The sequence below is a fragment of the Tamandua tetradactyla genome, chromosome X (genome assembly GCF_023851605.1).
Source record: "Tamandua tetradactyla isolate mTamTet1 chromosome X, mTamTet1.pri, whole genome shotgun sequence".
In the NCBI taxonomy this organism is placed as follows: domain Eukaryota; kingdom Metazoa; phylum Chordata; class Mammalia; order Pilosa; family Myrmecophagidae; genus Tamandua; species Tamandua tetradactyla.
Genome location: NC_135353.1, coordinates 61,565,631 through 61,591,799, shown reverse-complemented (window position 1 = coordinate 61,591,799; position 26,169 = coordinate 61,565,631). Strand labels below are relative to the sequence as shown.

Genomic DNA, 26,169 nt, shown 5'->3' with positions numbered 1-26,169 from the left:
AGGTTCATGTACCATTGGCTCATGTCTGCAGCAACAAAACTAGGTGCCTTCACCTGGCCAAGTTGACAACTGAATCTAACTACCACAGTCTGTATGCATCAAACTTCATGAATAATGAGGAAAAGGGAGGAAATGATCAGGTTATATCTTTACTACACACACACTATTTGTTTTGTTGTGTTTTCTTTCAAGAGAGAAAATGATAAAATGCTTCACTCACCACTCATTTTTTACTTAAGAGCAAGAAACACCAAACTCTATTCACTAAAGTTTTCAAAAGCAATTTAAAATACATAAGTTTTGCATTAATGCTATGGTACATTGACTAAAAGTTAAGAGAAATGGGTCTTAGACGTGGCTCTGTCTCAAACTTAGGGATGCCCTTGGGTGACTAGTTAATCAGTCTTAAGCCTCAGTTTTCTCAACAATAGAGTTGGACTCACTAGATGATGTATTAGTTATTTTAAGCTTTGACAATCTATAATTTTATTATGAGAGTAAGAAAATGGTTGGTGGAAAGAAGAGGAATGGAAAAGAAAGCTATAAGGGATATGGAAAAAAGTGGTGTAACAGAAAAATTGGCCTGAGAAAGGAAGATAAAGGAGGACAGTGGTCAGGGAGAGAGAGAAAAGTAAGACAAAGGAAAACACAGGAGGAGACAAAGAGGCAGAGAGGCAAATGGTGTCAGAAAATGAAGAGAGATGAGTTCATAGGGTTCTCATTGAGTATGTCAAGGTCAATATCTTGCCCACCTCACCATACCCCCCCCCCATACTGTGGCTTTTAGAGCAAATCAAGACATTCTCCCACTGCATCTACCATTAACATCTCTTTCTGCCCAGCAGTCAACTTATCTGGCTTCCTCTTCACATTTCAAAGGGAATCTATGAAATAAGGGTTAATTTTCCTGTACAATTTCAAAGGTTATGCATGTGTGTACAAAATGTGAATTTCTGTCAGCATAGAGCAATGTTATGACACATCTTATTACAGCCCATCCTTTGTTAAGTGTCTGCTACTCCACATACATTATGACTTCCAGATTTTCAAATAACAATTCTTATTAAAATATGATTTATTTTAATCAGAAACTAGACAATGAATTGTTTTTAAAACACTCCTAATGAGGACTATTTCAGAAGGCATGCTGGACCTTTTTGTTGAATCTGTTGATTCAGTTGACTTCAGCTGCCTTCCAGATTCCCTTCAGCTCTAGCCAGGCAGTTTTCTAGCCTCAGCTGTCTTACTTTATACCCTAACATCATCCTAACCTTAAGTGCATTCTGTAGGGTATTGTTCTCACTTACACCCTCCTCTTATGCAGATAAAGGCCCGCTTTGGCCTACACAGTTCAGAAATACTCATGATCTCACTGATCAACAGTCATTCTGGGAACTAACTCAACTTGTTGCCTCCTTTGAAAATGAGGAAATACCTGACAGATTTTTAAAGGCCAGTTACATACAGACGTTATTTTCCCCTCTCAATTCTACATTATAACCTTCCAACCTCAACAAAGAAAACAGACTATAATTCAACATGTAAATTCTTCTACAGAATCAGAGATTCATGGCCTATCCAAGCTAGAAGAGGCCTTAGAGATCTCTTAGTCCAGCAATTCTCAACCTAGATGCACATATTGGGGGACTTAAAAAATACCAATTCCTGGATCCCACCCAATACCAATTAAATCAGAATTAGCTGGGGGTGGAGCCTGGGCATGGTATTAATTTTAAAGTTTCCCAAGGAGATTCCAACATGAACAATTCCCTCACTTTACAGATAGAAAACTAAGGGAATGCCTTAGGTTCCTGAGATTTACATCAGAATCTTTGAGGCATACATACATTTATAAAACCATCAACCCAGTCAATTTGACATCCAAAGCTATCTGATTACTTTATTTTTGGTCTTCCAGAAATTAGAGCTGCCAATTCTCAATACCTCGAGTTTAAATTTGAAGCAAATCCCCTCTCTGTTTTAAGTCTGAGGCAAGATCCAGAAGTTTTCATCCTCTAAATTAAGTCAAATCACTCAGGTACACTGAGAAAATATGACATGCCAATCTTGGTGCTGTGATTCCCTGTCAATTATATATACAATAAAAGAGTGCATTAACTTGGGAAATCCAAAGTAGTTCACAATCCAAAAACTCATTCCTGTTCTGTTTTGGAATTTCTTTGCAGTTACTGTTGAAGTTGAGTGTGTTTGCTGCTCTTGGGAGTATCTTCAAAGAAAACCACACTGAGAAGTTCTCACTTAGGAGGAACAGAGAGGAAGTCTAGTTTCCCTTTCACCCCCTGCTTAACTGTTTCCTGCTGAGAAGAAACAGTTCAGCTCTTCTGATGCAATATTTGTCTGGTTGCCAAATTCCATTATCTTAGAACAAGGGGTAGAGTTTGGCTTCTTAAAACTTGAAAGGCAGAAACTTAAGTGGAATAAAAAGGATTTCTATTTCACACAGCAGAAAGTACCTGTTACTCTACAAGCCAGTCAGTACACACTGAGAAAATAAATGAATAAATTTTTTAAATATTCAAATTACATCATAGGATAACAGGTATAAGAAGAACAACTAGAATCTGAGGGGAAGGGTTGCCTCAAACCCTACCCTATGAAAAACTGACTAAATATTTCATTGCAGACAGTTGACAGGAGTATTTCTTCTATTGTTATGTCTATATTTTCTGAAATGGAGGACATAATAAAGTGTTTCAGTCTCTGGATTGTTTTCCCACATGCATAGTAAATACATGAAACTGAAAAATCAAGGACATTAAAATTAAGTAGATTAGTCTCTAAGGAAAATCATTGTCAAAAATACCAACCAAAAAGTCCATAAGTGGATCCAGACAAGGACCTGGAAAGACTTTCCTTTCCAAAAGCCTTAATATTTTTCTCCCAAGGACTAATTCCTAAATCACTATCTTATTTTGAAACCCAAGAAGATTATAGATTAGATAGCTGTTGGATGTCTTACCTCATAGATTGTGATGTTGGAGTTTTCACAGGCAGCTGGAGTTAGACTCCCCAAAGAGAAGGAGAGCTTTGGGAACCTCCCAAATTGAACCTCCGAGGTGATTGGTAGCTTACATTGGCATGACTTTCACTCTGTGAAAGGTTTGGAAATGAAGGTTATGAACAAAATTCTCATGATTTAGGGCAGAGCATTGAGCTGTGGTGTAGATACTGTGCTTATCATTTTTTTTAATCCTTAAAAGAATAAGAGTTAAACCCTATAAAAATCAGATTGGTTAATTTTCCCTATTCCTCATCTTCTTTATTTAGGTAAGGGTTACTTTGTCTTGTCTCCATATATCACAAATAAAGGTGAAAATTTCAAGGTGATTCCATCTGCTAGAGAAGATTAAAGTCACAGATTGGGGGGCAAGAAAGAATGTCAGTTATAATCTAATCTGGGACTCTCATTTTATAGACTATTTCACCCAAAAGGGTGAAGTGAGTTTCCTGATATCAAACAATTTTTCAAAGATTTAATTACAAGGAGTATTGTTGATAAAAGTCTAACATTTTGAAAAAATCCAGAGCAGAGCTAGGACAGAATTGCCAACTCCTCTCTCTCAGGCCTGCTCCTTTTCATTGTACTGTCCTGACCAGCATCCTTGTTTGTAATGGGAATATTAATGACAGAGAGTATCCCAGAGAGCACTAAGATGGTGGATAGTGAATAGATCATCTGTCCATGATTTATGAGTCTGATAATCAAGTAGGCTAAATTCTCTTTTCTTCCATTTCTGTTATATAGTATACATAAGTCTGCTAAGAGCAGGCTGGCAACTGCACAGGTGAATGTCAAGAATAGGAATTATTGCAATCTGTGCTAAACTTTAAAATTGAACATCTTTGTCTTCAACTGAACCAACAGTCTTAATCCACATGAATAGATAATAAATCAGCAGATCCCTCTTATTCTTCTCCATGTTTCAAATTGTGCCTTTCTTATAATTATAGCAAATCAGAGCTAACTGCTACATTTGGTATTATCTAGTACAGCCCTCACTCCCACCTCCAATGCTCTCTTTATCATTAGCGAACAGAAACTTAGAGAGGGATATAGGGGCTGAAGGAAGAATCTAGGTGTTACATTTCCTATTTCTGTGCTCTTTCCACCACATCGTGCTTTATTTCACTCTCGATTGCCAAATAATAATAATCTTAAGTACCTTTCAACACTTGGCTCTTAATGGTCTTTGATTAACTGAAGATCACTAGTTGACTTAGCCCTGCATTAAATGCAACCTACTAAGGTTATCACAGTCCAAGTTCCAAGACAATGATAGACTATAACCAGCTCCCAATGTGCTGAAACTCCAAAAACTCCAGATTCAGAAAACATGTAAAACTTGACTCTTCACATAACCTTTGCATCAACCCGAACCCTCCCCAAAGTGCAAAGCCAGGGATAAATCTACTTCCCTTTCATTCTTTATTTTCATATCTCAGCAGGAACACCTAGATGTGGATATTGAGATGTAGACCTCTCCATGAAGGGCAAAGGAGACAGTGAGAGAATCTGCCAAAATCTACATAGACTTGGGCTATAGCTTCATCTTTTTCTAAAAACCTTCCTTTCATAGCCTGACTTCTGACCAGCTAATTTTTTTTAGACTGAATTAATTTTACTTTCACTAAGAGTTTACACTCTCAGACATTCCATTTGTATGGAACTCTTGGCTTGACTTCTCGACTGATTAGATACCACCACCTGCAAGATTGAGACTATGCATCAATTAAGGAAAATGTATGAGCCCAATCTTTTCCCATCAGAATCAGAATACAAGCCAAAATGGATCTGGAGGCCAAAAGCTATATTCTTCTAGGGTAGTGTCATCCTTTTCCATCTGGGTCAAAATAGTAAAAATTAAATGAAATAAACTTTCCCTTATATGGTAAAAAGTGATGATGATATCTTTTACTCTTATTATGCCAAAATTTATTTACAAGTGAAGGAAAAGATTTACCATCTTGAAGAAGATTCTATAACTTTAGGCACTTTGTTCATCTGAAGGTAGCACTACTCTGATATTAATGGTGATTTTATGAGAACTGGTATGTTTTAGTCACCTAAATGCAATTTATGTCTCAGCACAAAAGCAGGAAGGCATAGGTGGAGGTTTTATAGACTATGGCAAGATATATACATATATATATATATATATATATATCAGTGAAATGTATATATGTATATAAACTAATATGTAATAAACTAATACAATCCAAAATTCAGTTATGTTTATTATGTTGCTACTTCAGAGCTAAAACGTCTAGGCAATTGACATGAACTGTTATTTTGATGTTGATACCACCAAAGAAGTAGGGATTGTAATAATCGCTTTATTCTGACCACAACTTTACTATATTCTATGACATTTAAACAATGACAAAGCCATCTGTTTTTACTACTGATCACCCATTTATATATAAGATATCTTGTCACAGCATCAGATTCTTTTCTCTTCTTATTGAGTTATATATTGGAATTGCTTCAGAGCTTAGATCTCAGTATCTACCCTTTTTACCAAAAACACTAAATTTCATACAAGGAATATTGGGTATAGCAGATACAGACAAATTCCACCATCAAGCATCCTAAAGTTTTTCTGATGGGTTCAAAAATTGAGCCTAATATCAGTATATCATTAAGACATGGAGATGGAATATAGTTTTCAGTCACAATGATAGTTTTGGCTGTCAGCAATACATTTCCAAGAACATATCAACCTTTTAAAATGATCTGATGATTTCAACAAATAAGAGGCAGGGTTGAAATTGAGAATTAAACCAAACAGCTGAACATTGCATTTGATTCCAATTGCACAGGGTATTACCAGGTAAATCCATTCTCACATAGTCAACTAGTTAAAAAAAAAAAAAGTATACCTTTCAGTGTCACATTTAGGCATGTTTGCCTAACTATACTCTGGTCACAGAGGTAACAATTAATTCTGAGATCTGATAAAATGATGCAGCAACATAATTGTACATGCGGGCAATATGATGTGCTTGTATCCTCTCCCTATATCCTGCCACCACCAAATTAGAATTTGCAAAGACAAATGTCTTTGTCATGGCCATACTGACTGGCACAGGGAGACATGCTCCCCTTTTCCAGCTACCTTTAACAAAATTCTTCGTACATGGAGTGCATTCTCTTCTCCAGGCTTCTGTTAATGTAGTTTTCTCTGCCTAGAATGCCTTTATTGACTGGCAGGTAACATAAATAGGTGAAATTGGCTAAGCCTAAGACGATACTACATGATGGGAACTGTGAAGAACTGCAGAGAGTATGCCTCTTTAAAAAAGAGCAACAACTATTGAGTTTCAGTCAATTGCCACAATGGGACCCTAGGTTGGCAGATCTTCCAACTTTTAAAAGAAAGCCAGACATCCAGATATTTATGTGTAATCTCTCCATTTTTAAATCTGGTTACTATTTTTTAAATTGTGAGGGTTGAAGAAAAGTAGTTACCACTTTGTGGCCTGTGACCTAGACAATTCTATCCTTTGGCTCTTTTCAATCCAGCTTTAGTACCATATTATCTGAAAAGTCTTCTACCATTTATCTATCTCCTTTGAAATCCTACTGTATTTTTAGTTTCTGTTGTGCAATATGGTGCTTATTTACTCTTTTGTGTGGAATAATTAGTCTCCCCAACTTGGTTGTAATCCCCTTGAAGGCAGGGACTATGCACCATCTCTCACAAAGCCTAGTCCAGGGATAAGGCATCATAACCAGCACTCAGTGAAGACTGCCTATTACAGCACAATCAAAATCAAAACAACCTGTGGTGAAACTTAACTCTCTTTCATTTGTTGATTCATTCACCAAGATTTTACAAAGACCTACTATACTATACTAGCACGATGTCAGGTGCTATGGGTCAACATTTATCAAAAAAGATGATAAAGGTATACCCCTGCCCTTGAGGAACAATCAAATGTTGAGAGTTCAAATGTACAAAGAAGGGCTATATGAGGTCAAAGCTAAACCATTGCTCAAAGTGCAAGTTCATTTCCACTGTTGTTCTACGAACGTACTACCCAGTAGAAATGTTATGTGAGCCAGATATGTTGTTTCTAGCAGTCACATTAAAAAACATAACAAAAATCAGGTGAAATTAATTTTAATGATAGATTTTGTTTAACCCAATATATCTAAAATATTATCATTTTGACATGTAATTAATATTTCATTCTTGTTAATGAGATATTTTACGTTTTTATACTGTCTCTCAAATCCAGTGTTTATTTCACTCCTACAGCCAATCTCATTTTGGATTAGCCACACATCAACTACTCAGCAGTTACCTGTGGCTTGTGGCTACTCTTTTGGATAGTGCAGCATGAAAAAAGGTTGCTCCTTATCTTACTACCAAAGTGGGGACAGATAAACGTCACATCATCCAAAGCCAATTGAATTCTATTGGGTCTTTTAATCAACTGGATTTCATTTGTATGATAACTGAAATGAACATAAAATCACAGGGTCACAGGCAGCTGGATGTTTTGCAAATCCAGGGCTGATTGGCCTTCAGATAGAAGTTAAATAATATTCAAGATAGTTGGATGGATAACACACATAGATCTTTACCATAATACCCACAGCAAAAGGAGGCAGTGACCCTGGTCCCCACAAGTTGCAGAGTTACAAAGATCAAAAAGGAAATATGAAAATGCTATTGAAAAGGCATCAAACAGGTGAGGCATGGAGATTGAATCTCATACTAATAAAATGGTGACCCGACATAAGGGCACATTCAAAACACTTCTGAATCCTCTTAAAGAACGTAACAAGCTTTTTTATACGCCCCCTAACAATACCAGGACCAAGAATCATTAATCTCTATTTTATAGATAAAAACCACATTTAAAAAAAAACAAAATTAAGAAAATTATGTGAGATCCAGTAGCCCAGTGCAGAGCTGGGACTAGAATCCTTGGTCTCTGGCTGATTTCTGCCCACAAGACCACCTGAAAAATCATACCTATGTGGTCACCAAAGTAACAGGTTGAAAAGTGGAAAAAGTCAATCCTTTGGTCTCTTTGTCTACATGATTCCAAACAAGTGGGCTAACTAAATTTTTTTCTCTTACTGAATTATTCCCTTGTTTAGCCATTACACAGACATATTTAAACCTGATTCTATTCAACCATGCCCATTAATTTGTAGGAAATGTTTTTTCTGCAAATGAATTACATAGAAGATTATGTCTACCCACACAGTCAGGCAGGTCATCTCAGTTGAACTGACCAGGCCACTTGAGAACCTGTAGAGTGCCTTGGATTAGTCTATGTGGTTGTTTTATTCTAGTTTGTCTTAGGGGTGCTGACAACACCACTTTGGCTTCATTTTTTCTATAACCCCATAATGGTAATCCTGTGGAATGCATTAAAGCCAAATGCCAGAGAGGGGAAAACAACCACTGAATCAAAATGCTTTGTTAAGTTCATCTAAGAAGTTTACAATGTCAGTATAACTTTAAGTACCAGCAACCCAGCCAGCTTTTTTAAAAAAAATGATTCCACTGGTTTGTAAACAAACAATTAATGTGTTTCTAATTGTCTGCCAACAAACAGGTCCCTTATCACTGTGGGAGCTACTGCCCCACAGAGAAAACTAAAAGAGCCCTGTAGTGAATTCTTGGGTAAAGAATATGACTCTTTTGGCAAAGGAAAGTATCACTCCCTAACTTATCTGTTTCATATGTGTAGTGAACTGTCTTAAAGCAGGCACACCTGTAAAAATAATCACGCTACAGAATATACTCTAATCAAAAGGGAACTAGACTTCCAATTCAGAGACCTGAGGTACAGTGCAGGTTCTGTCATTAATTATAGATACATACTTTAACCTCTTCATGCCTCAGTGTCCTTATCTATTTAGCAAGATAATAGTCCTCGCATTACCCACTTTATAGAGTTGTCTCTTGAAAATTGAATGAGATAGCATATGTGAAAATGCTCTGAAAAGCATGAGGCATTATGAAAGTATAAGGAAACATTATTATCATTATCATCATTAGTATTACAAAGCACAGGAGAGCTTTATAGAAAGACAACACAATCTGTTTCAGAGAAATAGGGGGAAAGGAGGAGTTCAAAATATCCTTTGTTTTGGGGTGGTTGGGTTCTTTGCATGTCATTCTTTCTGACAAAATTCAAACAATCAAAACACAGAAAAGGAAGGAACAGGGAGTCACTCTCCTGCAAAGTAATCATCAACTATTATAGAAAGACATCAGCCGCTCCACTCAGCTCTTCTGATTGCAGTCACAGTGGGCAGAGAGAGGGAGGAAGGAAGCAAAGAGGAGGCATCTTTTGTGCTTTCTTAGCTGAATAATAGAGGTCCAAGTGACTGGAAAATGATGTGCCTCTCTCCCCGTCTCTGAGTATTCTGTGACCACTTGAAGTACCAATTGTCTCAAACTAATTTTCCTCTCCAATCATTCTTCTTTCTAATCATGTTCCTCTCTAATCATTTTCCTCTCCAGTCTTCTTTGCCCTTCGGCTCACATGCTCCCAACAACCTCCCCCCCCCCGCCCCCACATCTCCCCATCCTAAGTACTTGTTTTCCTTCTCTTCCCAAGAGTTGTAGGCTGAGCTCACCTGATGCCAAAGTAACCAGCCCATTTAGCTGTAAAGATCAGTGAGACCAATCATATGGGATATAGACAAGTAACAAAGGCAGCTGAGGGATTCCATTTTCTACCTTTCTATGGGATGTTTTGGCATTGGGTAGAGAAAGTCTATTGCACCTTAAATCATTCTAAAGGGGAAAGCTTTTTGAATGGATGGCATTTATTTTTCACTAAGTATCTAATGATGTTAATTAAATACTTTATTCTTTGCCAGCAGCTAAATTAAAGACATCAAATTTTTGTTCTCTGCAGATAGGTCACAGTCACAGGAATTAAAAGAAAAGCTTCCTTTGATCTAATGTGTTTTAATGATTCATACGCTACTTACTACTCCTTGTAGCTTTATCAAGTTTCTAATACTGGAGAGCTTGGCTAACAGTTTTTCACAAAGATGCCAACATAATTAAAACACTAAAAGTAAAAACCATTATGTTTTAACCTAATATTTCACAGACTCACTAGAATATTAAAGTTGGAAGGGCTCTTAAAGATCATCTAATCCAATTTCTTCATTTTACAAATGAGAAAATTCTGGTCAAGAAAAGTTAAGTGGCTTGTCTAAGGTCACACAGCTATTTAATACATTCTAGTCATTTTTTCTTGGAACTTGACAATAAAAGTCCCACTTCATCCCCTACCAGTCCATGCCATATTGTTGTCAGGACAACCCTTACAAAGAAGTGACAAAGGTGTGATTTGCAGGGTAGAGAGTAAATGTGGGAGGCTTGTGATTGATTCCATTTTTTACTGTTCCCAACTGAAGCTATTATCGAGAGGATCCAACTGTTAAAAAAAACTAAAATTATCAAGAAAAAGGTGTTATGCTAAGCCATCTTCAGCCATTTATCTCTGATCTTGAAAGAGTTAACCAGATTATTTGGTCAACTATTAGGGGAAATGACCAGGTAAGACAATGACAGGATGATGATGACGATGATTAGATAGAGTGGCTTTTATTTGATACCCTGGGCAAAAGTCATGAACTTCAACATGAGAATCCTGGGCTCCCAGCAATCAGCAGGAGTATCCCATGTACCTGTGAAGGGATTGAGATGTACCATTTACAGAGCACCTACTATGAGTCAGGTATTGTTATATATGCTTTACTTACTTTATTTAATCCTCACAACAATCCTGTGACTAAGGCATCATTATTCCTAGAGCTTGGATTCTATCCAAAGTCTGCTTAATTTTTAGAACTCAATAAACTAATCTAACTCCATTCCCTACCAGTCCATACCACCTGTAGGAGACTGTGCCAGTGAAAAAGGGAGTAGACTTGCCTTAAAATACTACTCCTACTTCACCATTGTTTGAGAGTCAGATCTACTCACAGAAACAACACTGACAACACAGCAAAGGAAATTATTCTTGGCCTTATGAAAACACTTCACTCTAAATGGGACTGGTAGGGATGGTAAATCACTATGAAAAAAAAGAAAACCAGTAATGAGGGAATTTTACTGGAACATGATTTCCTGGAAACCAATATGAACAAGGCTGTTACGGGCTTGTGTTTTTTATATACAAAAAGAACAAAAAATGTGCCTCATAAAGTAAGCAAATCCATTAATGGACAGCAGGGCTATAAGCAAAGCAAGGCAGACCATCATAGCAAAGGCAGGGTCAATGCCTGCAGAAAGCAAGAGGAAGAGAAAGATTGGCATTATCAGAATGAGGCAAAAAATAAAGGGCACCACAGAGCAACACCTCATGCTTTCTGGTGACTCTAAAATCAAGCCACATCTACCTAACTTAATTCCATTTTTCTACAGCATAATCTGCCTTGTTGACTTTATGGACACAGAAAGTAACTTCACTGTTCTGAAGCAAATCCACTCACCACTGTGACAATAACAAATCACATGAATTAAAGCTGACATTTTGGTGTCGCTTTGAAGGAAAAAGTCCACAAATGGAAATTTTGAATACTTTAATTTAAGCTGGGGAGGAATAGAGTTCTTGAGAATAAATATATTATCTCACCTGTGAAGGGGAAGTATTATGTTGCCTTCATAAAATAAAAGGCCTTTTAATTCATCTGCACCCATAGACATTGTGAGTTGTACATGAGAAACATAACACTTGTCCTTCAAAGTTGAGTCTGGATTTGATAATTAGTGTTCTTATCAGCATGTAAGTTGGTCACTGGAAAGTCTAAATATTTGAATTGATTACTAAGGAATCAGAAGGAAATATATGATGACATGAGTAAAGAAGTAATTGAGAGTTATTTCTAAATTCTGAGATATTGAGCTGTTTGTATATAACCTGGTAATTCTCAGAAACTTTGGGTATTTATGTTATACCTGAGACTCAGAGTTAGAGCTCTGAAGCTGTGAAAGTCACCAGTACCCTACAGGAACTTTCTAAAAAGTTGAAAAGTGATCAGAGTTGAGTAGAGATATAAAGGAAGCTGATCTGAATAGGGCTAAGGTAGATCAGAATACAGGAAAAGGATGATATCATCCAAATTTTAAAGCTTCAACTTCTCTGTGAGACCAAAAGGGGAGATGTTTATTTGGTGCAAAATTGATATTTTGGGTAGCACATGACCTAATTTAACTTGTATGGTCAGTTTAGTTGAACACCGTAAGTACATGAAATATTGAATAGAGTATGAGATTTTGTTGGTTTGCCCAGGTAAGTGTAATGCCCCGATATATCCCAGAGTAAATTGACCAGTGATTAAAGATGTATTTGCAAAGTCCCCTTGGAGGACTGGGGAGAAAGGAAGAACTATTCAGCTTCCCCATTTGGAGAACTTCTGATATTTCTGATATTCTGATATTCTCGCAAGCAGTGGGGACAACCAAATCAATAGGCTGAGCCTCAATCTTTGGGTTCACTTCTATGAAACTCATTCCTGCAAAGGATAGGCTAAGACTACTGATAATGATGCCTAAGTGTTACCCCCAGAGAACCTCTTTTGTTGTTCAGATGTGATCTCTCTCTCTCTAAGCCAACTTGGCTGGTGAACTCACTGCCTTTCCCCCCTACATGGGACATAACTCACAGGGGTGTAATCTCCCCGGCAATGTGGGACAGAACTCCGTGGATGAGCTGGGACCTGGCATCATGCAATTGAGAAAGTCTTCTTGACCAAAAGAAGGAAAACAGAAATAAGACAAAACAAAGTCTCAGTGGCTGAAAGATTTCAAACAGAGTTAAGAGGTTATCCTGGAGGTTATTCTTATGCATTATATAGATATCCCTTTTAGTCTATGGTGTACTGGAGTAACTGGAGGGAAGTACCTGAAACTGTTGAGCTGTGTTCCAGTAGCCTTGATTCTTAAAGACTGTATAACTATATAGCTTTCACAATATCACTGTGTGATTGTGAAAACCTTGTGTCTGATGCTCCTTTTATTCAGTGTATGGACAGATGAGCAAAAAAAGAAATAGATAAAAAATAAATTAATAGGGGGGATATAAGGAGTAAAATAAATTGGGTACATTGAAATACTAGTGGTCAATAAGAGGGAAGGGTAAGGGGTATGGGATATATGAGTTTGTACTTTCTCCTTTTTATTTCTTTTTCAGGAGTGATTCAAATGTTCCAAAAAATTATCATGGTGTTGAATACACAACTATGTGATGATATTGTGAGCCACTGATTGTATACCATGTATGGACTGTATGTGTGTGAAGATATGTCAATAAAATTAATTTTTTTAGAAAAATAATTGGGCATGTCATGCTAAATCAAAATAGAAATGAAAGCACATTTCAAATAGGTGCATTTGGTTTTGGAAGCGTGTAGTATACACTTGCTTAGGAGTAATATGAATCCTTCCAAAATACCTCTCTGGCTCTCAAAGATATGATTAAATTTCCTCTTTCACAAGCTAGAGGAGTTGCGTGAATTAGTAAAACTGCAAGTATTTACTGGATGCCTATTGTGTTGAGTGGTTGGGGCATATGAACTATTATCTATGGTCCCTGACCTCAAGGAGTAGTTCATTTTGCAGGAATGAGGGTGGGAAGAGAGTGGGAGGACAATCAATACACAAAAAACAACTGAAAAATAATTTTGTGCTAAGCTTTGTGGTACTGACTTTTAGTTCATTGGTAGTTCAGAGAAAAGAGTGTAATATGGTGTGCTGATGCCTGGTTAGCAGGATTTGGATACATTAAGGGGAATTCATGTGAGTTTTCTAGAGTGGAAAACAATTTCAGTCCATAACTTTTCAAGTATCCTACACAAGACCAAAGAGAAGACTAATGCCTTCTGTTATTACTATGACATCTTTGGGAAAGAGTCAACTGGTTTTTAAAAACAGTGGGGGTTTTTAAAACATGGACTATTATTCAAGGCTGCAAAGTACCCCCTCATTATTATTATTATTTTAAATTAAGTGGATAGAGCACCAAGAAATTTATGTCACCTGAATGCAAATGACTGATTTTATTTTCAGTGTTTCAATATTAAGATATGCCTTCCCTTAAAGAAGTTCCCTTGTAATCTAAACTGATACAAATTGATTACTAGTGATTTTCCATTCCTTACCTCCTCAGAAAATTTTCCTTTCTGCAAACTAGCATTTTGCATCTGCTTGAGGGCCTGCCAACAGAAAAGTGGGAGGTCTTTCCAAACTTCAATAACTTGTTTTCCACATCCGCAGTGTCAGTACTATGGAGCTCCCATTCTTTCCAGTTGGTGTCCAGGATAGTATATTCAGAAATTCCATTTCCATTTGAATCTATTCCTACCAATTAGTTGAAGCTTTATAACTACTTGTTTCTGGAATGCTGAACCAGACTGGCAGCACTACCCATCCATTTTCTTTTAAAGGATTATTCATGGCTTGTGTGATAAAGTAAATTGAATTGTAGATGGTTCCAAACAATGGTGAAGCCTATTTTTTTATAATTACAATTATCTTGAGCCCCAATCACCCTAGAGCAGTCTCAGAGTGTATTCCAAGACTGTGCTCATTATTATGGGCTACGTGTCTGAATGGAGTAGAGCTATGAAGACCCAGAGGGAAAAAAAAATTGTTTCTGAGGACTTGCTTGGTTTCTCCCCTGAATTTTTCTGTTTTTCTCCCCCAGGCTTTCACATCTTTAAATATATCAAATATGACACTTTTATGAGAAACAAAGTTATATACAATATATTTGTATGCTCCTAAACTAAGAAAGTGATTTAAAGTTATAAAGGGCATGGAAAATCAGGTATGGGATAGAAAAGAAGAGCTCAAGGGAAATTTACCAGGTTAATTACTGGAGTGTTATACATGGTGAAAGTCATTTTGCTGGCACTATGATTAGATGGTAGATGTGTAGGGCAAGATTGTAATTAACAGGTCTCTCCAGTTCATGTCTATGCCCTTGGTTCAAAATGGTTGTCTCCTAGACATATACTTCCCAGAGAAAGTGAACACTAGAATTCAGTGTTAAATGCACAACTGCACACACACACAGACATGTATACTGACACACACACAACCACGAATACAGAGGTAAGTAGTGTAGCAAATGGAGAATATGCTTTGTAACCAAGAAACTCTATATCCACTTGGTGTGCAAAGTGACAAAGCTTTCATGGGAAGCTACAGTAAAGCAGCATGGCTGCTAGAGCAGACAGAATGACTATGCCTGCCAAATAAATATGTTAAAAGTAACAGTATGTGTGTACTATGCCTGATGGTGTACCATGCTCATTATCATCACAGCCTACCCCATTTTTGTTAATAGCAACTCCATTTATTTTTGGAACAATCCTTGTATCTCTTTTTCCAAAAACATAGTGAGGAAAAGCAAACAATAACCCCCAAACCCCACACCCCAATATGGCTTCAGGTTTTCCATAACATTTTACTTTTAGGATGGAGCTAAAGAAAGTTATAGTCATGCCATTTTACTGTGCTTCAGAGAAAGCCGATACTTGTTACTTTGGTTTCTCAAGGACTAAGAAGGTATTTTCCTATAACAACTTTGGACTGAATAAAAGGGTCAAAAATTGAGTGAATCAGTTTTGCTCTGAAAATCCAAGTCAAGATGCAGAGAGGTATAGTTGCTAGCAAGGCATTGTCATGCCTGTTTAACATTAAGCTAAGGGTTTTCAACCATGGCTGCACTTAGAATTACCTTAGAAGTGTCAAAAATACTAGTGTCCAACACAACCCAGACCAACAGAATGAGATGCTTTAGGTTTAGGACCCAGTAGTAAGTATTATTAAAAGCTTCCCAGAGGATTCTAATATACAGGGTTTAAAAACCAATAATAGAAGAGTGCACACTGGCCTGTGGTCTATTCCTAATGCCAGGATGTTTGAGTGAGTCACTTTTCCCCTTTCTCTAGGTTTTGATTTCTTCTTCTGTAAAATGAGGACACAGAATCATGAATTATTAAATCTTGGAGGTCATTTGGTCTAGCTCTCTTGATACACAGGAAGGTAAGACCCAGAGTAGTTAAGTGATCTTCCAAGGTCACTCAACTTGTCATAAAATCAGGACTAGAACCCAGGTCTCCTGTCTCTTAGTTTGGCCTTCTTGGTTGGAATAGATGTTCCTTGGGATTCCTTCTAATTCTGAACTCCTGTAAAATTTCCCAACTCTTTGTCTAGTCAAGGACCAAATTCAGCTTGCAGACAGGTTTTGTTTAGCTAGTAAATGGGTTCTTCTTCATCTCCCTGACACCTTAACATCTGAGTCCCTGGTCTTTATGGTCCTTTGAAGCTGCATTTACCCCAGAAAGACATGTTCTTAAATTTAATCTATCCCCATGTGTGTAAACAGATTGTAAACAGGATCTTTTGATGAGACTACTTCAATTAAGGTGTGATCTATCTCATTCAAGAAGGGACTTAATCCTATTACTGGAGTCCTTTACAAACAGAATGAATACAGAGAAAGCCATGGGAGCAAGAATATGAAATCAACAAATTCAGAAGGGAAGGGAGACACCAGCAGACACACCATGTGCCTTGTCATGTGGCAAGGGAGCCAGCCAGTCTTGAGGAAGAAAGCATGGATTTGATGATGTCTTGATTTGAACATTTTCTTGGCCTCAAACTGTAAGCTAATAAATTCCCATTGATTAAGCTAACCCATTTTCATGGCATCTGCTTTGAGCAGTCCAAGAATCTCAAAAAGTCCTCTTCTTGATCTATTCTCCCTGCCTGCCTGTTTTCTGGTCTCATGGATTTAAATAATGTGTTTATACATGTAACTCTCAGATTTTTATTTCTACTTCAGAATTCTATTCTTAATTCCATATATATATTCAACTGCCTAATTTGGGATCTCAACTTGGATGTTAAACTCAACATACCTAAAATTGAGCTCCTAATGTTCACCCCAAGTCCTCCTGCTCCATCTATGGTCTACCCCATTTTTGTTAATAGAAGCTCCATCCTTCCAGTTGTTCAATTCAAAAACATTGCCCCAGATAACAAGGCTAACTGCTGGCAGAACAGATATCAACATCTCAGTCCCTTGAGTTATAGTCCTCCCTTCTCCACTCCACCTTAACATACACTCTATAGAAAGAGGAATCAGAAATGAATGAGATGTGCTGCCATCAAAATAATCACATTTAATAGCCTAGCATACACCGAGGTTCCTTAAAAGATTTTCACTAACTCTCTCTCCTGATATTCGTGGATGCTCCATTCAACAGTCTTTAGGATTTATGCAAGAGTATGCCTGCTTTCTGGGTCTTTGGAAGGTTATAACAATAAGTGAAGGATATAAGGTAGACTCTAAGATCAATGCTAGTTAAAATTGAAAGAAAAAAAGGGCAGTGAGAAGGCAGCTCAGTGGCAGAATTCTCACCTGCCATGCCAGAGACCCGGGTTCGATTCCCAGTGCCTGTTCACGAAAATAAATAAATAAATCAAATAAATAAGTAAAAATTGAAGGGCAAAAAACATAGGGCAGTAAACTGCTGAAGGCAAGGAGAATGTTTGTAATCAGTTTTTAAAGGCACAGAGGCTTCTAGGGAAGAGACTATATCTACATAGAGCCAAAAGCAAAGGTTAAAACTCTTAAAAAAAAAAAAAAAAAAGAACAAAAAACCTCCAAGTTGACCCATTCCACTGGGTTTTCAGTGAGCCGGGCTATACTGACTATGTGCTCTGAGGTCGACCCCTAATTAGGGCTGACTGACAGTAACTCCCCAAGACAACTGAAGCCTGAAGCCTTTTTTTTTCTTCAGCATTCTCCAGCTCTCTCTCTCTCTCTCTCTCTGTCTCACACACACACACACACATGCACACAAACCACACAGCCACAAAGTGTGATAGAGGGTCCAGAGTAAGAACATATTTATAGGAACAGCATTTAATTGCAAAGGAAGACAAAAAGACTGGCTGCCACGACTACCTACCCTCACTGTCAGGGCTTAGATTTGTGTTCAGGTTGGCTTATATTCTTGTTTCAGCCAATTCTGCCCTTCAGCAGTGGGAATTTCCAATTCCCATAAGTATAAGGTACAGTCTGTTACCATCTGTCATAAAATGTCTCTAGTTGTAGCTGCTGCAAATAATAAAAAAGAGAAGTAGAGGGCGGGACAAGGGAAGAAATGACATTCTCCAAACCCTCTGGCCTGGCTTCTAATTATACCTACAAAGAAGCAAGACAGAATTGGATTGGAATTCCTCTCAGAGAGACGACAATGTTGAAATCACAGCCAGAATGATGAGACCGCTGATGACTCAGGCTTTTGGTTTTCCATGCTGTATAGACCTGCACTTGAATGAGCAAATGAATGATAAATGAAACTAATAATTGATTGTTACTCATTGTCTTTATGAAACTAATCATTGATTGTTACTCATTGTCTTTAGATAACTTGTATCCATGAAGTCAATGTCCGGATCAGGATATTTAACTTTGTTCAATTTAATGGTTCATGTTGTTAAGTAGATCATCAGGTAAGAGTTACTGTGCTCAGGACACAAAACGGTTTCCTAAGAATTTTGTCCTCAGATGGATGTTAATTCATGCCTAGAACTTCCAGGGAAGATTGAGGAGTGGATAAGTCCCTCCACCAAAATAACTATTAAACAGGCAGGAACTGTTTGAAACAACAATTTTGAAACTCCAGAGACCAGAAGAACACGGTATAGTATCCAGGGAAACACAGGAGGAAGAGGATGATAAACTATATACAGGACAGTAAATTGTTCTCTGTACAGCAGCTACTAGTGCCCATCTTCCACTCTCACAGCCACTACCACAGGTTGCTGTGGTAACCAGTTCATGACTAACTCACTGGTGACAAAAAAGGACACAAAAACCCTCTTCCCAAAGCACCATATCAGAACAGATGATCACTGATCTCAGCTTTTGATTCATGAATTAGGATCACAGGGAGTCCAGCTTTGATGGCAGCTATTGTTTCAACCTGCTTCATACAAAGTTAGTGACAGCCATTATTTCAATCCTGCCCAGGAAAAAGTGACAGAAGCAATTGTTTGAACCCTCCCTGGACAGGGGCAGAGGCATTGGATATTTGAAGGCATGGAGCTTCCTCAGGACTTCAGGGGACAGCTAGCTAAAGGGCTGCATTTGTTGGGCAGGCAGGAAAGCTCAGCTTTGGGGAACTACTGAAAAAGCTTTTAGTACCCTTTCTGATCTCCTCTCCAAAGCACTTTGGAACTGGTCTGCACCCCCTTTGTGGGTCCCTGGCACTGTTTTGCCTGGAAAAGCTGACTTGGAAAGTCTACTCTATTGTGCCCTACTCCTAGGATTTGCCCTCCAGGACAAAGCAGCTTGTGACAATGAAAGGAGAGTAAAAGCTATAGAGGCAGACATCTTGGACAAAGGCCTACAAACTTTAATAACCCTTGAGAGGGAGCTCCGTCTCCTGGGAAACAAAGGGAACAATCAAATTCCTGAAAATAGGGGAATGTGGAAACAAATAACAAGCAAAAACCCAGAGCAAGACAGAGGCCCAGAAAGACAGGGAAAGCCCTATACTCTGCATTCATCTTGAGCAGATACTGCTGATAGGAGGTCTGAAGCTCAAAAAAATCAGTGCATTCTTACCAGTTGGTTATAAAACCGAAAAACAGACATCTCAGAAATAAATCCCAGAGTTGACATTTTTAAATACTAAAATATATAGTGTGCAATAAAAGAGTAGAAGACAAACAAGAAACAGGAAATGATGGTCCATTCAAAGAAAGAATATAAAAGTAAAGAAAATACCGAGGAAAAAGATGAGAATGTGGAAATGCCAAACAAACCTTTAAAAAATTATCTTAACAGTGCTCAAAGAAATAAAGGAAAGTACAGACAAAGAACTAAAGGATATTAGGAAAACAATGAATAAGGAATATGAGAGTTTAAGCAAAGAGATAAAAATTTTTAAAAGACCAAACAGAACTACTGGATTTAAAGACCACAATAACTGAAATGAAAAATGCCCAGGAGGATTTTTTTTACACTCATGTTTGTAGCAACTTTATTCACAATAGCCAAAAGGTAGAAGAAACCCAAGTGTCCATCATCAGATAATAGGATAAACAAAATGTTGTCAACACATGCAATGGAATACTATTCAACCATAAAAAGGAATGTCGTGTTGAGTGAAATAAGCCAGACACAAAAAGACAAATACTGCATGATTGTATGACCTCATTTATATGATATACGTATAATAAGCAACCTTCATAGACAGATAGATTACAGGTTACCGGCGGTCATGGTGGTGGAGAGGGGGTAGTGTGTTTGGCAAAGGAGGAGTTGTTGCTTAATAGATAATTTGATAGTTTGAGATGATGAAAAAGTTGAGGTATGGATGCTAGGGATGGTAGCACAATACTATGAGTAGAATTAATGTCACTGAATTGTGCACTTAAAAGTGGTAAAAATGAGAAATTTCGAGTTGTGTATTTGATCCTACAACAAATAGTATAAAAAAAAGATTAAAGTTAAAAAACAGTTCTATCTTCAACTTTCCACCTCTCTTCCCAAGAGGTAACTAGTGCGAAATGGAGTAGGTACAACTGAGAAATTAGGATTTAATAAATGACTGTGACTACTGCCTCATAATATAGATATTTCTCTTTAGTGTTGAGTATTGTAGAATAACCAAAAGGAAATACTTGAAGTTTCTGAATTGTAACATAGTAGCCCTGGTCTTTGATAATGATTGTATAATTATACTGAGAAAAAATTCAGTTGCTCATGTGTGTATGGATGTTTTGTTCTGTTAACTAATGTTGTCTTAGTTAATTCTATTGTAATACTAGTGGTCAATAAGAGGGAGGGGTAAGGGGTATGGGATGTTTGGGATTTTCTTTTTATTTCTTTTTCTAGAATAATGCTAATGTTCCAAAAATGAGCAGGTGATGAATGCACAGCTAGGTGAACCATTGTTTGTGTACTTTGGATGGATTGTATGGTGTGTGAGTATAGCTCAATGAAATTACATTTATAAAAAGAGAGTTAACTAATGTTACCAGTTTCTTGAACATCTTTTGAGAGAAATTGTAGGCATAACCAGGTCTCTGGATTTGTTTCTAATCCCCACATATATGGTAGCACATTCTACATATAGAAGATAACTCTTCAGGAAACTTACTGAGTTAGCACACTATCTCTCCATCTTTATTGCAATTATTCAATCCATTTGTTGAAAAGTACAGGTCTGTTACTTTGTAGAATGTCACCTAGTTTTGTTTGTCTGGTGTTTCCTCATGATTAGATAAAGCATGCACACTTTTGGCAGTAATACCACAGAAGGGATGTTGTATCTTTCTTAGATACTTCATATTAGGAGGCACCTCACTTCAGTCCATGTTATTGTTGAAAAAGCAAATTTTGAGCACTTGGTTAAGGTTGAGTCTGTCAGGTTTCTCCAATACAAATACACCAATTTTCCTTTTTTAATTAATAAGGAATCCATGGGTAGATTCTTTGAGACGATACATATCTTGCTCTTTATAAAATATTCATTTCGAGAGTTTTACATCCACTGATGATTTATGTCTCAACTGATTCTTACTATGATGATTAAAAATGATATGTATTGTTTTATTTTCACTGTCCTCAAACTCTGCTGAACTCTAGATCCAGGCTGGGTGAGTAGTGCTGTGGCATGCCTCTTGGACCTATCTCTACCTCCTGACGTCTTGCTTACCATTTCCAGAACGCTCAACTTGCAGTCTCAGAGGAAGAGTTTATTTCCAGGAAGAGTGAGAAAGATTTGGATCTCAGGATGGTGATATCTGATACACTGAACTTGTTTCTATGCCCCCTCATTCTGGCACCAGAGAAATAAAACAGTTGCTAGTGAAGTTAGTGATATTTTGTGTAGTTTCTATGCCTTGAACTCTCTCTTCTCAGAGATCTTGCGCCTTGTCTTGTATTTGTTCTCAAATCTCACCAGATTCTCTTTTTCTTTGGTCATAGAATCTAGATCTTCGGTTTTGAAACCAAATTTGGACTCTTGACTCTGAAACCCCTATTTCTTTAGCAAGTCATTCTCTGGAATCAATCCCAGGGTTAGGGTTTTTCTTGAATGCCTTGATCAGAGTGCATAATTGAGAGTATGTGTAGGTGGTCCGACACCATCTGGCTTCTCTAACTTGAGTGTCTGCAGGGGGATCTTGCCCATGGGCTTGGCTTGATTCTAAGGCCCGCTCAGGTTCTGTCCTTTGGAATGAGTGTCTAGCTCTTGGATTCTGAAACCAAATCTGGATTCTAGACTCTTTGGTGTTAATCCCTAAAACAAATTTTTGTTTGGTAGCATAAACTGGGCAAAGTTTTTGGTTGAAAGTGTCTATGAGGATTTTCAGTTGATCCACTGTGAATTTGATGCGACTGCGTCTTTGACATAGAGATCATCTCATTTGCAGAGTTTTTCTGGGCCATGTTGAAAGACATTCTTGGTGTCTCAAACGTGTGAGTAGTAATAACCCAGAAGAATTTTAAGAACAAATTGGAACTGGCAGAAGAAAGAACCAGTGAACTTGAAGACAAGACACTTGAAATGAGTCAGGCTGAGGAGCAGAAAGACAAAAGGAAAATTAAAAGTGAAAAAATAGCCTAAAGCAGCTGTAGAACGCCACCAAGTGCACCAATATAACCAATATATGCATTATGGGAGTCTCAGATGGAGAAGAAAGAGAGAAAGGGGTAGAAGGAATATTCAAAGAATCAATGACAGAGAACTTCCCAAACAGCAAAAAAATGTGAATAGGCATATCAAAGAAGCTCAAGAACAACACCAAACACGTTAAACATGAAGAAAAATATACTCTTTCATATAGTGATTACACTATCAAATGCAAAGGACAAGGAGAGGGTTTTGAGAGCTTCAAATAAAGCAATTTGTTATGTACAAGGCAGTCCCAATTAGACTGAATGCCGATTTCTCATCAGAAACCATGGAGGAAAGCAAGTAGTGGGTTGAAATATTTAAAGTGCTGAAAGAAAACAATTGCCATCTAAGAATTTTATATCCAGTGAAACTCTCTTTCAAAAATGAGAGTGAAATTAAGACATTCTCAGATAAACAAAGGCTGAAGGAGCTCATCACCACTAGACCTGCCCTACAAGCAATGCTAAAGGGAGTTCTTCAGACTGAAAGGAAAGGACATGAGACTGTGGTTCAAAGCAGCACAAAGAAATAAAGACCCGCAGCAAAGATTACTATTTGGGTAATTATAAATGCCAGTATTATTGTACTATATGTTAGGTATATCACCCCATCTCTTACTTCCTACAGGTACCAACATGCAAATGCATAACAAATAATGATAAATCTGTGTTTTTACATACACAAATTACAAGCATATAAATGGCAACAAGTACAAAAATGGTGGAGGGTCAAGGGTTATAAGAAAAATATATGTGTGTGCTATTGAAATTTAGTAGATAGCAAATCAAATATAATTGTTAATTGTTTAGAATGTTAAATTTTAGCCCAATGGTAAATGACAAGGAAAATAGATGAAAAATATATCCAGATAGGAATGAGAAAGCACTCAATAAAGTACAACACAAAAAATCAAATAGATATAAAAGTAGGCAAAAAATAAAGTCAGTAAGGGACAAAAAATGTATAAAACTTACAAAGACTGATAGCGAAGATAGCAAAAGAAAGCCCTATATTATCAGTAGTGAATTGTGTTAGGCAATGGTTTCTTACATTTTAAACCCAAAGCACAAGTGACAAAATAAATAAATAAATAAATGGGACCTCATCAAAACTAAAAGCTTACATTCCTCAAAGGACTTTATCATGAAAGAAAAATGACAACCTATATAAGGGGAGAAAATATTTAGAAAGCACATATCTGATAAAGGATTACCTTCCTATATTTATATTTTATATAATATAAAGAAATTTTATACTTATATTTTATATAATATAAAGAAATCTTCAACTTAACAGCAAAAAGACAAAGATATTTAAAAAAATTTATATTATATTTTATATAATATAAAGAAATCTTCAACTTAACAACAAAAAGACAAAGAAACCAAAAGACCTGAACAGACAGCTTTAAAACAAAATGTGAAAAATGGCCATAAAGCATGCAAAAAGATGCTCAACATCATTAGCCATCAAGGAAATTAAAATCAAAACCACAATGAGATACTCTTTCACACCAATTAGAATGACAATTTAAAAAAATAGAAAATAACTAGTGTTGAAGGGGATAGAGAGAAATAGGAATGCTCATTCTTTGCTGGTAGGAATGTAAAATGGTGGAAGACAGTCAGTCTGACAGTTCTTCAGGAAGGTAAGTATAGAACTGGTATATGAACCAGCAATCCCACTACTGGCATGCCCCAAAGAATTGAAACCATGGAATCCAACAGATATTGGTGCACCAATGTTCATAGCAATGTGGTTCACAATGGATAAAAGATGGAAGCAACTCAAGTGTCCATCAACCAATGAATGGATAGATAAAATCTGGGATAACCAAGCCGTGGAATATTATTCAGCCATAAAAAGGAATGAAGTCCTGATACATCTGACAACATGGATGAACCCTGAAGACATCACGTTGAGTGAAATAAGCCAGATGCAAAAGGACAGATATTGTATGAATGGACTGTTTTGAAACAATTAGAATAAACAAACTTATAGAATCAGAATCTAGAATATAGGTTACCATAGCACAGGATGGGGATGGGGAATGGGAAGTTAAGGCTTAAAATGTACAGGGTTCCTATTTGTAATCATGGAAATGTTTTGGTAAAGGATGGTGGTGATGGTAGCACAACATTGTGAATGCGATTAATAGCACTGAAATATATATCTGAATATGATTAAAAGAGGAAATGTTAGATTGCATATTTGGTAAGAGAATAAATTTTTTAAAAATCCATGGAACTACAGCTCACAAACAGTGAACTATAAGTTAAACCATGGACTCTAATTAATAGTACAATTATAAAAATGTGCTATAATCAATTGTAACAAATATTCCACACCAATGCAAGGAGTCTGTGGTGGGGTGGAATATGGGAATCCTGTATTTTATGCGTGATTGTTTTGTAAACCCGCAGCTTCTCTAATAAATGGAAGAAACCATGTCTGGCCTAAAAGGCATCATTTGCAGGATGAAAGGGCAGTATCATCATTTTTGAACAAAAAACCAGACACATGGAGAGATCAAGAAACCACAGGGTAACTGTTACTAAAGGTGCATATCCAATAGTGCATAATCGCAACCAAGAGGTATATAAAATACCAATCTGTGTGATGTGATGCTCATGACACAGTGCCTTTATTTTTACAGAATGGGGTTACAGAGACAATTGTAGCCAGTGTGAGCTGCTGGCAACTATTTTGACAACCTGTGTCATGGGCCCAATCCTGGAATGGTGTAGTCCTAAATATATCCCCTTCAGCCTAGGAAACCCCTGCCAGGCACCCACATTTAGAATGATGAGAAGTAATAGGTGTAAGGAGCATAACATCCTCTAGGCTTGCTGAGAAATCTAGAGGATTTCCCTTGTTTAACCAAATAATGACATTTGGAAAAAATATCCAAAATGTGTGTTCTAGCAATATGCATTTGCAGCCAATAGAATTTCATTGAAAACAAAATTGGGTATACAATGAAATGAAGGAATGTAGATACCAAAACCTTATTTTAGAAATCTATTTTGTTCAAAAATATACTAATACAAAGTGAAGTCCTGCCCAATAATCCTACCACCAAATTAGGAAATTTCTCACTGGTTTTCTACCCTCCAATCTCTCCATTCTGATTCATTGTTCTCTTTTCACATATCCTCATTAAGCCCCAGTTTCTCCTGCATCAGAAGAAAGCAATCCAAAGCATTAGACACTTAATATTGTTACATTTAAAGTATTGGACATGGGCACAGTGTGATGAAAAAATAAAAACCAAAGCCAAAGATGTGCTTAAATATTGAGGCTCTGGTAGCTGACTTGGGTTGAAAACTCATCTCTGCCACTTACCACCTATATGACCTTGGGCAAGTTATCTTGATCCTCAGTTTCATCATCCAAAAAATGAAGAGAGTAATACTTAATTTATAGACTTGATCTGAGGATTCAGTGGG

General features: G+C 37.1%; 1 protein-coding gene and 1 pseudogene across 1 annotated transcript in view; both read right to left on the bottom strand.

Moving 5' to 3' along the window:
* Window positions 1–26,169, bottom strand: part of GUCY2F (guanylate cyclase 2F, retinal) — a 173,855-nt gene that overhangs the window by 107,097 nt on the left and 40,589 nt on the right. Inside the window, 7 exon segments of the mRNA XM_077146970.1 lie at window positions 2,981–3,088; window positions 6,103–6,137; window positions 7,395–7,483; window positions 11,209–11,293; window positions 14,171–14,223; window positions 14,225–14,438; window positions 14,441–14,519. Coding sequence (XP_077003085.1) covers window positions 2,981–3,088; window positions 6,103–6,137; window positions 7,395–7,483; window positions 11,209–11,293; window positions 14,171–14,223; window positions 14,225–14,438; window positions 14,441–14,519 — 663 coding nt within the window.
* LOC143670930 (double homeobox protein A-like) lies at window positions 21,993–22,491 on the bottom strand (annotated as a pseudogene).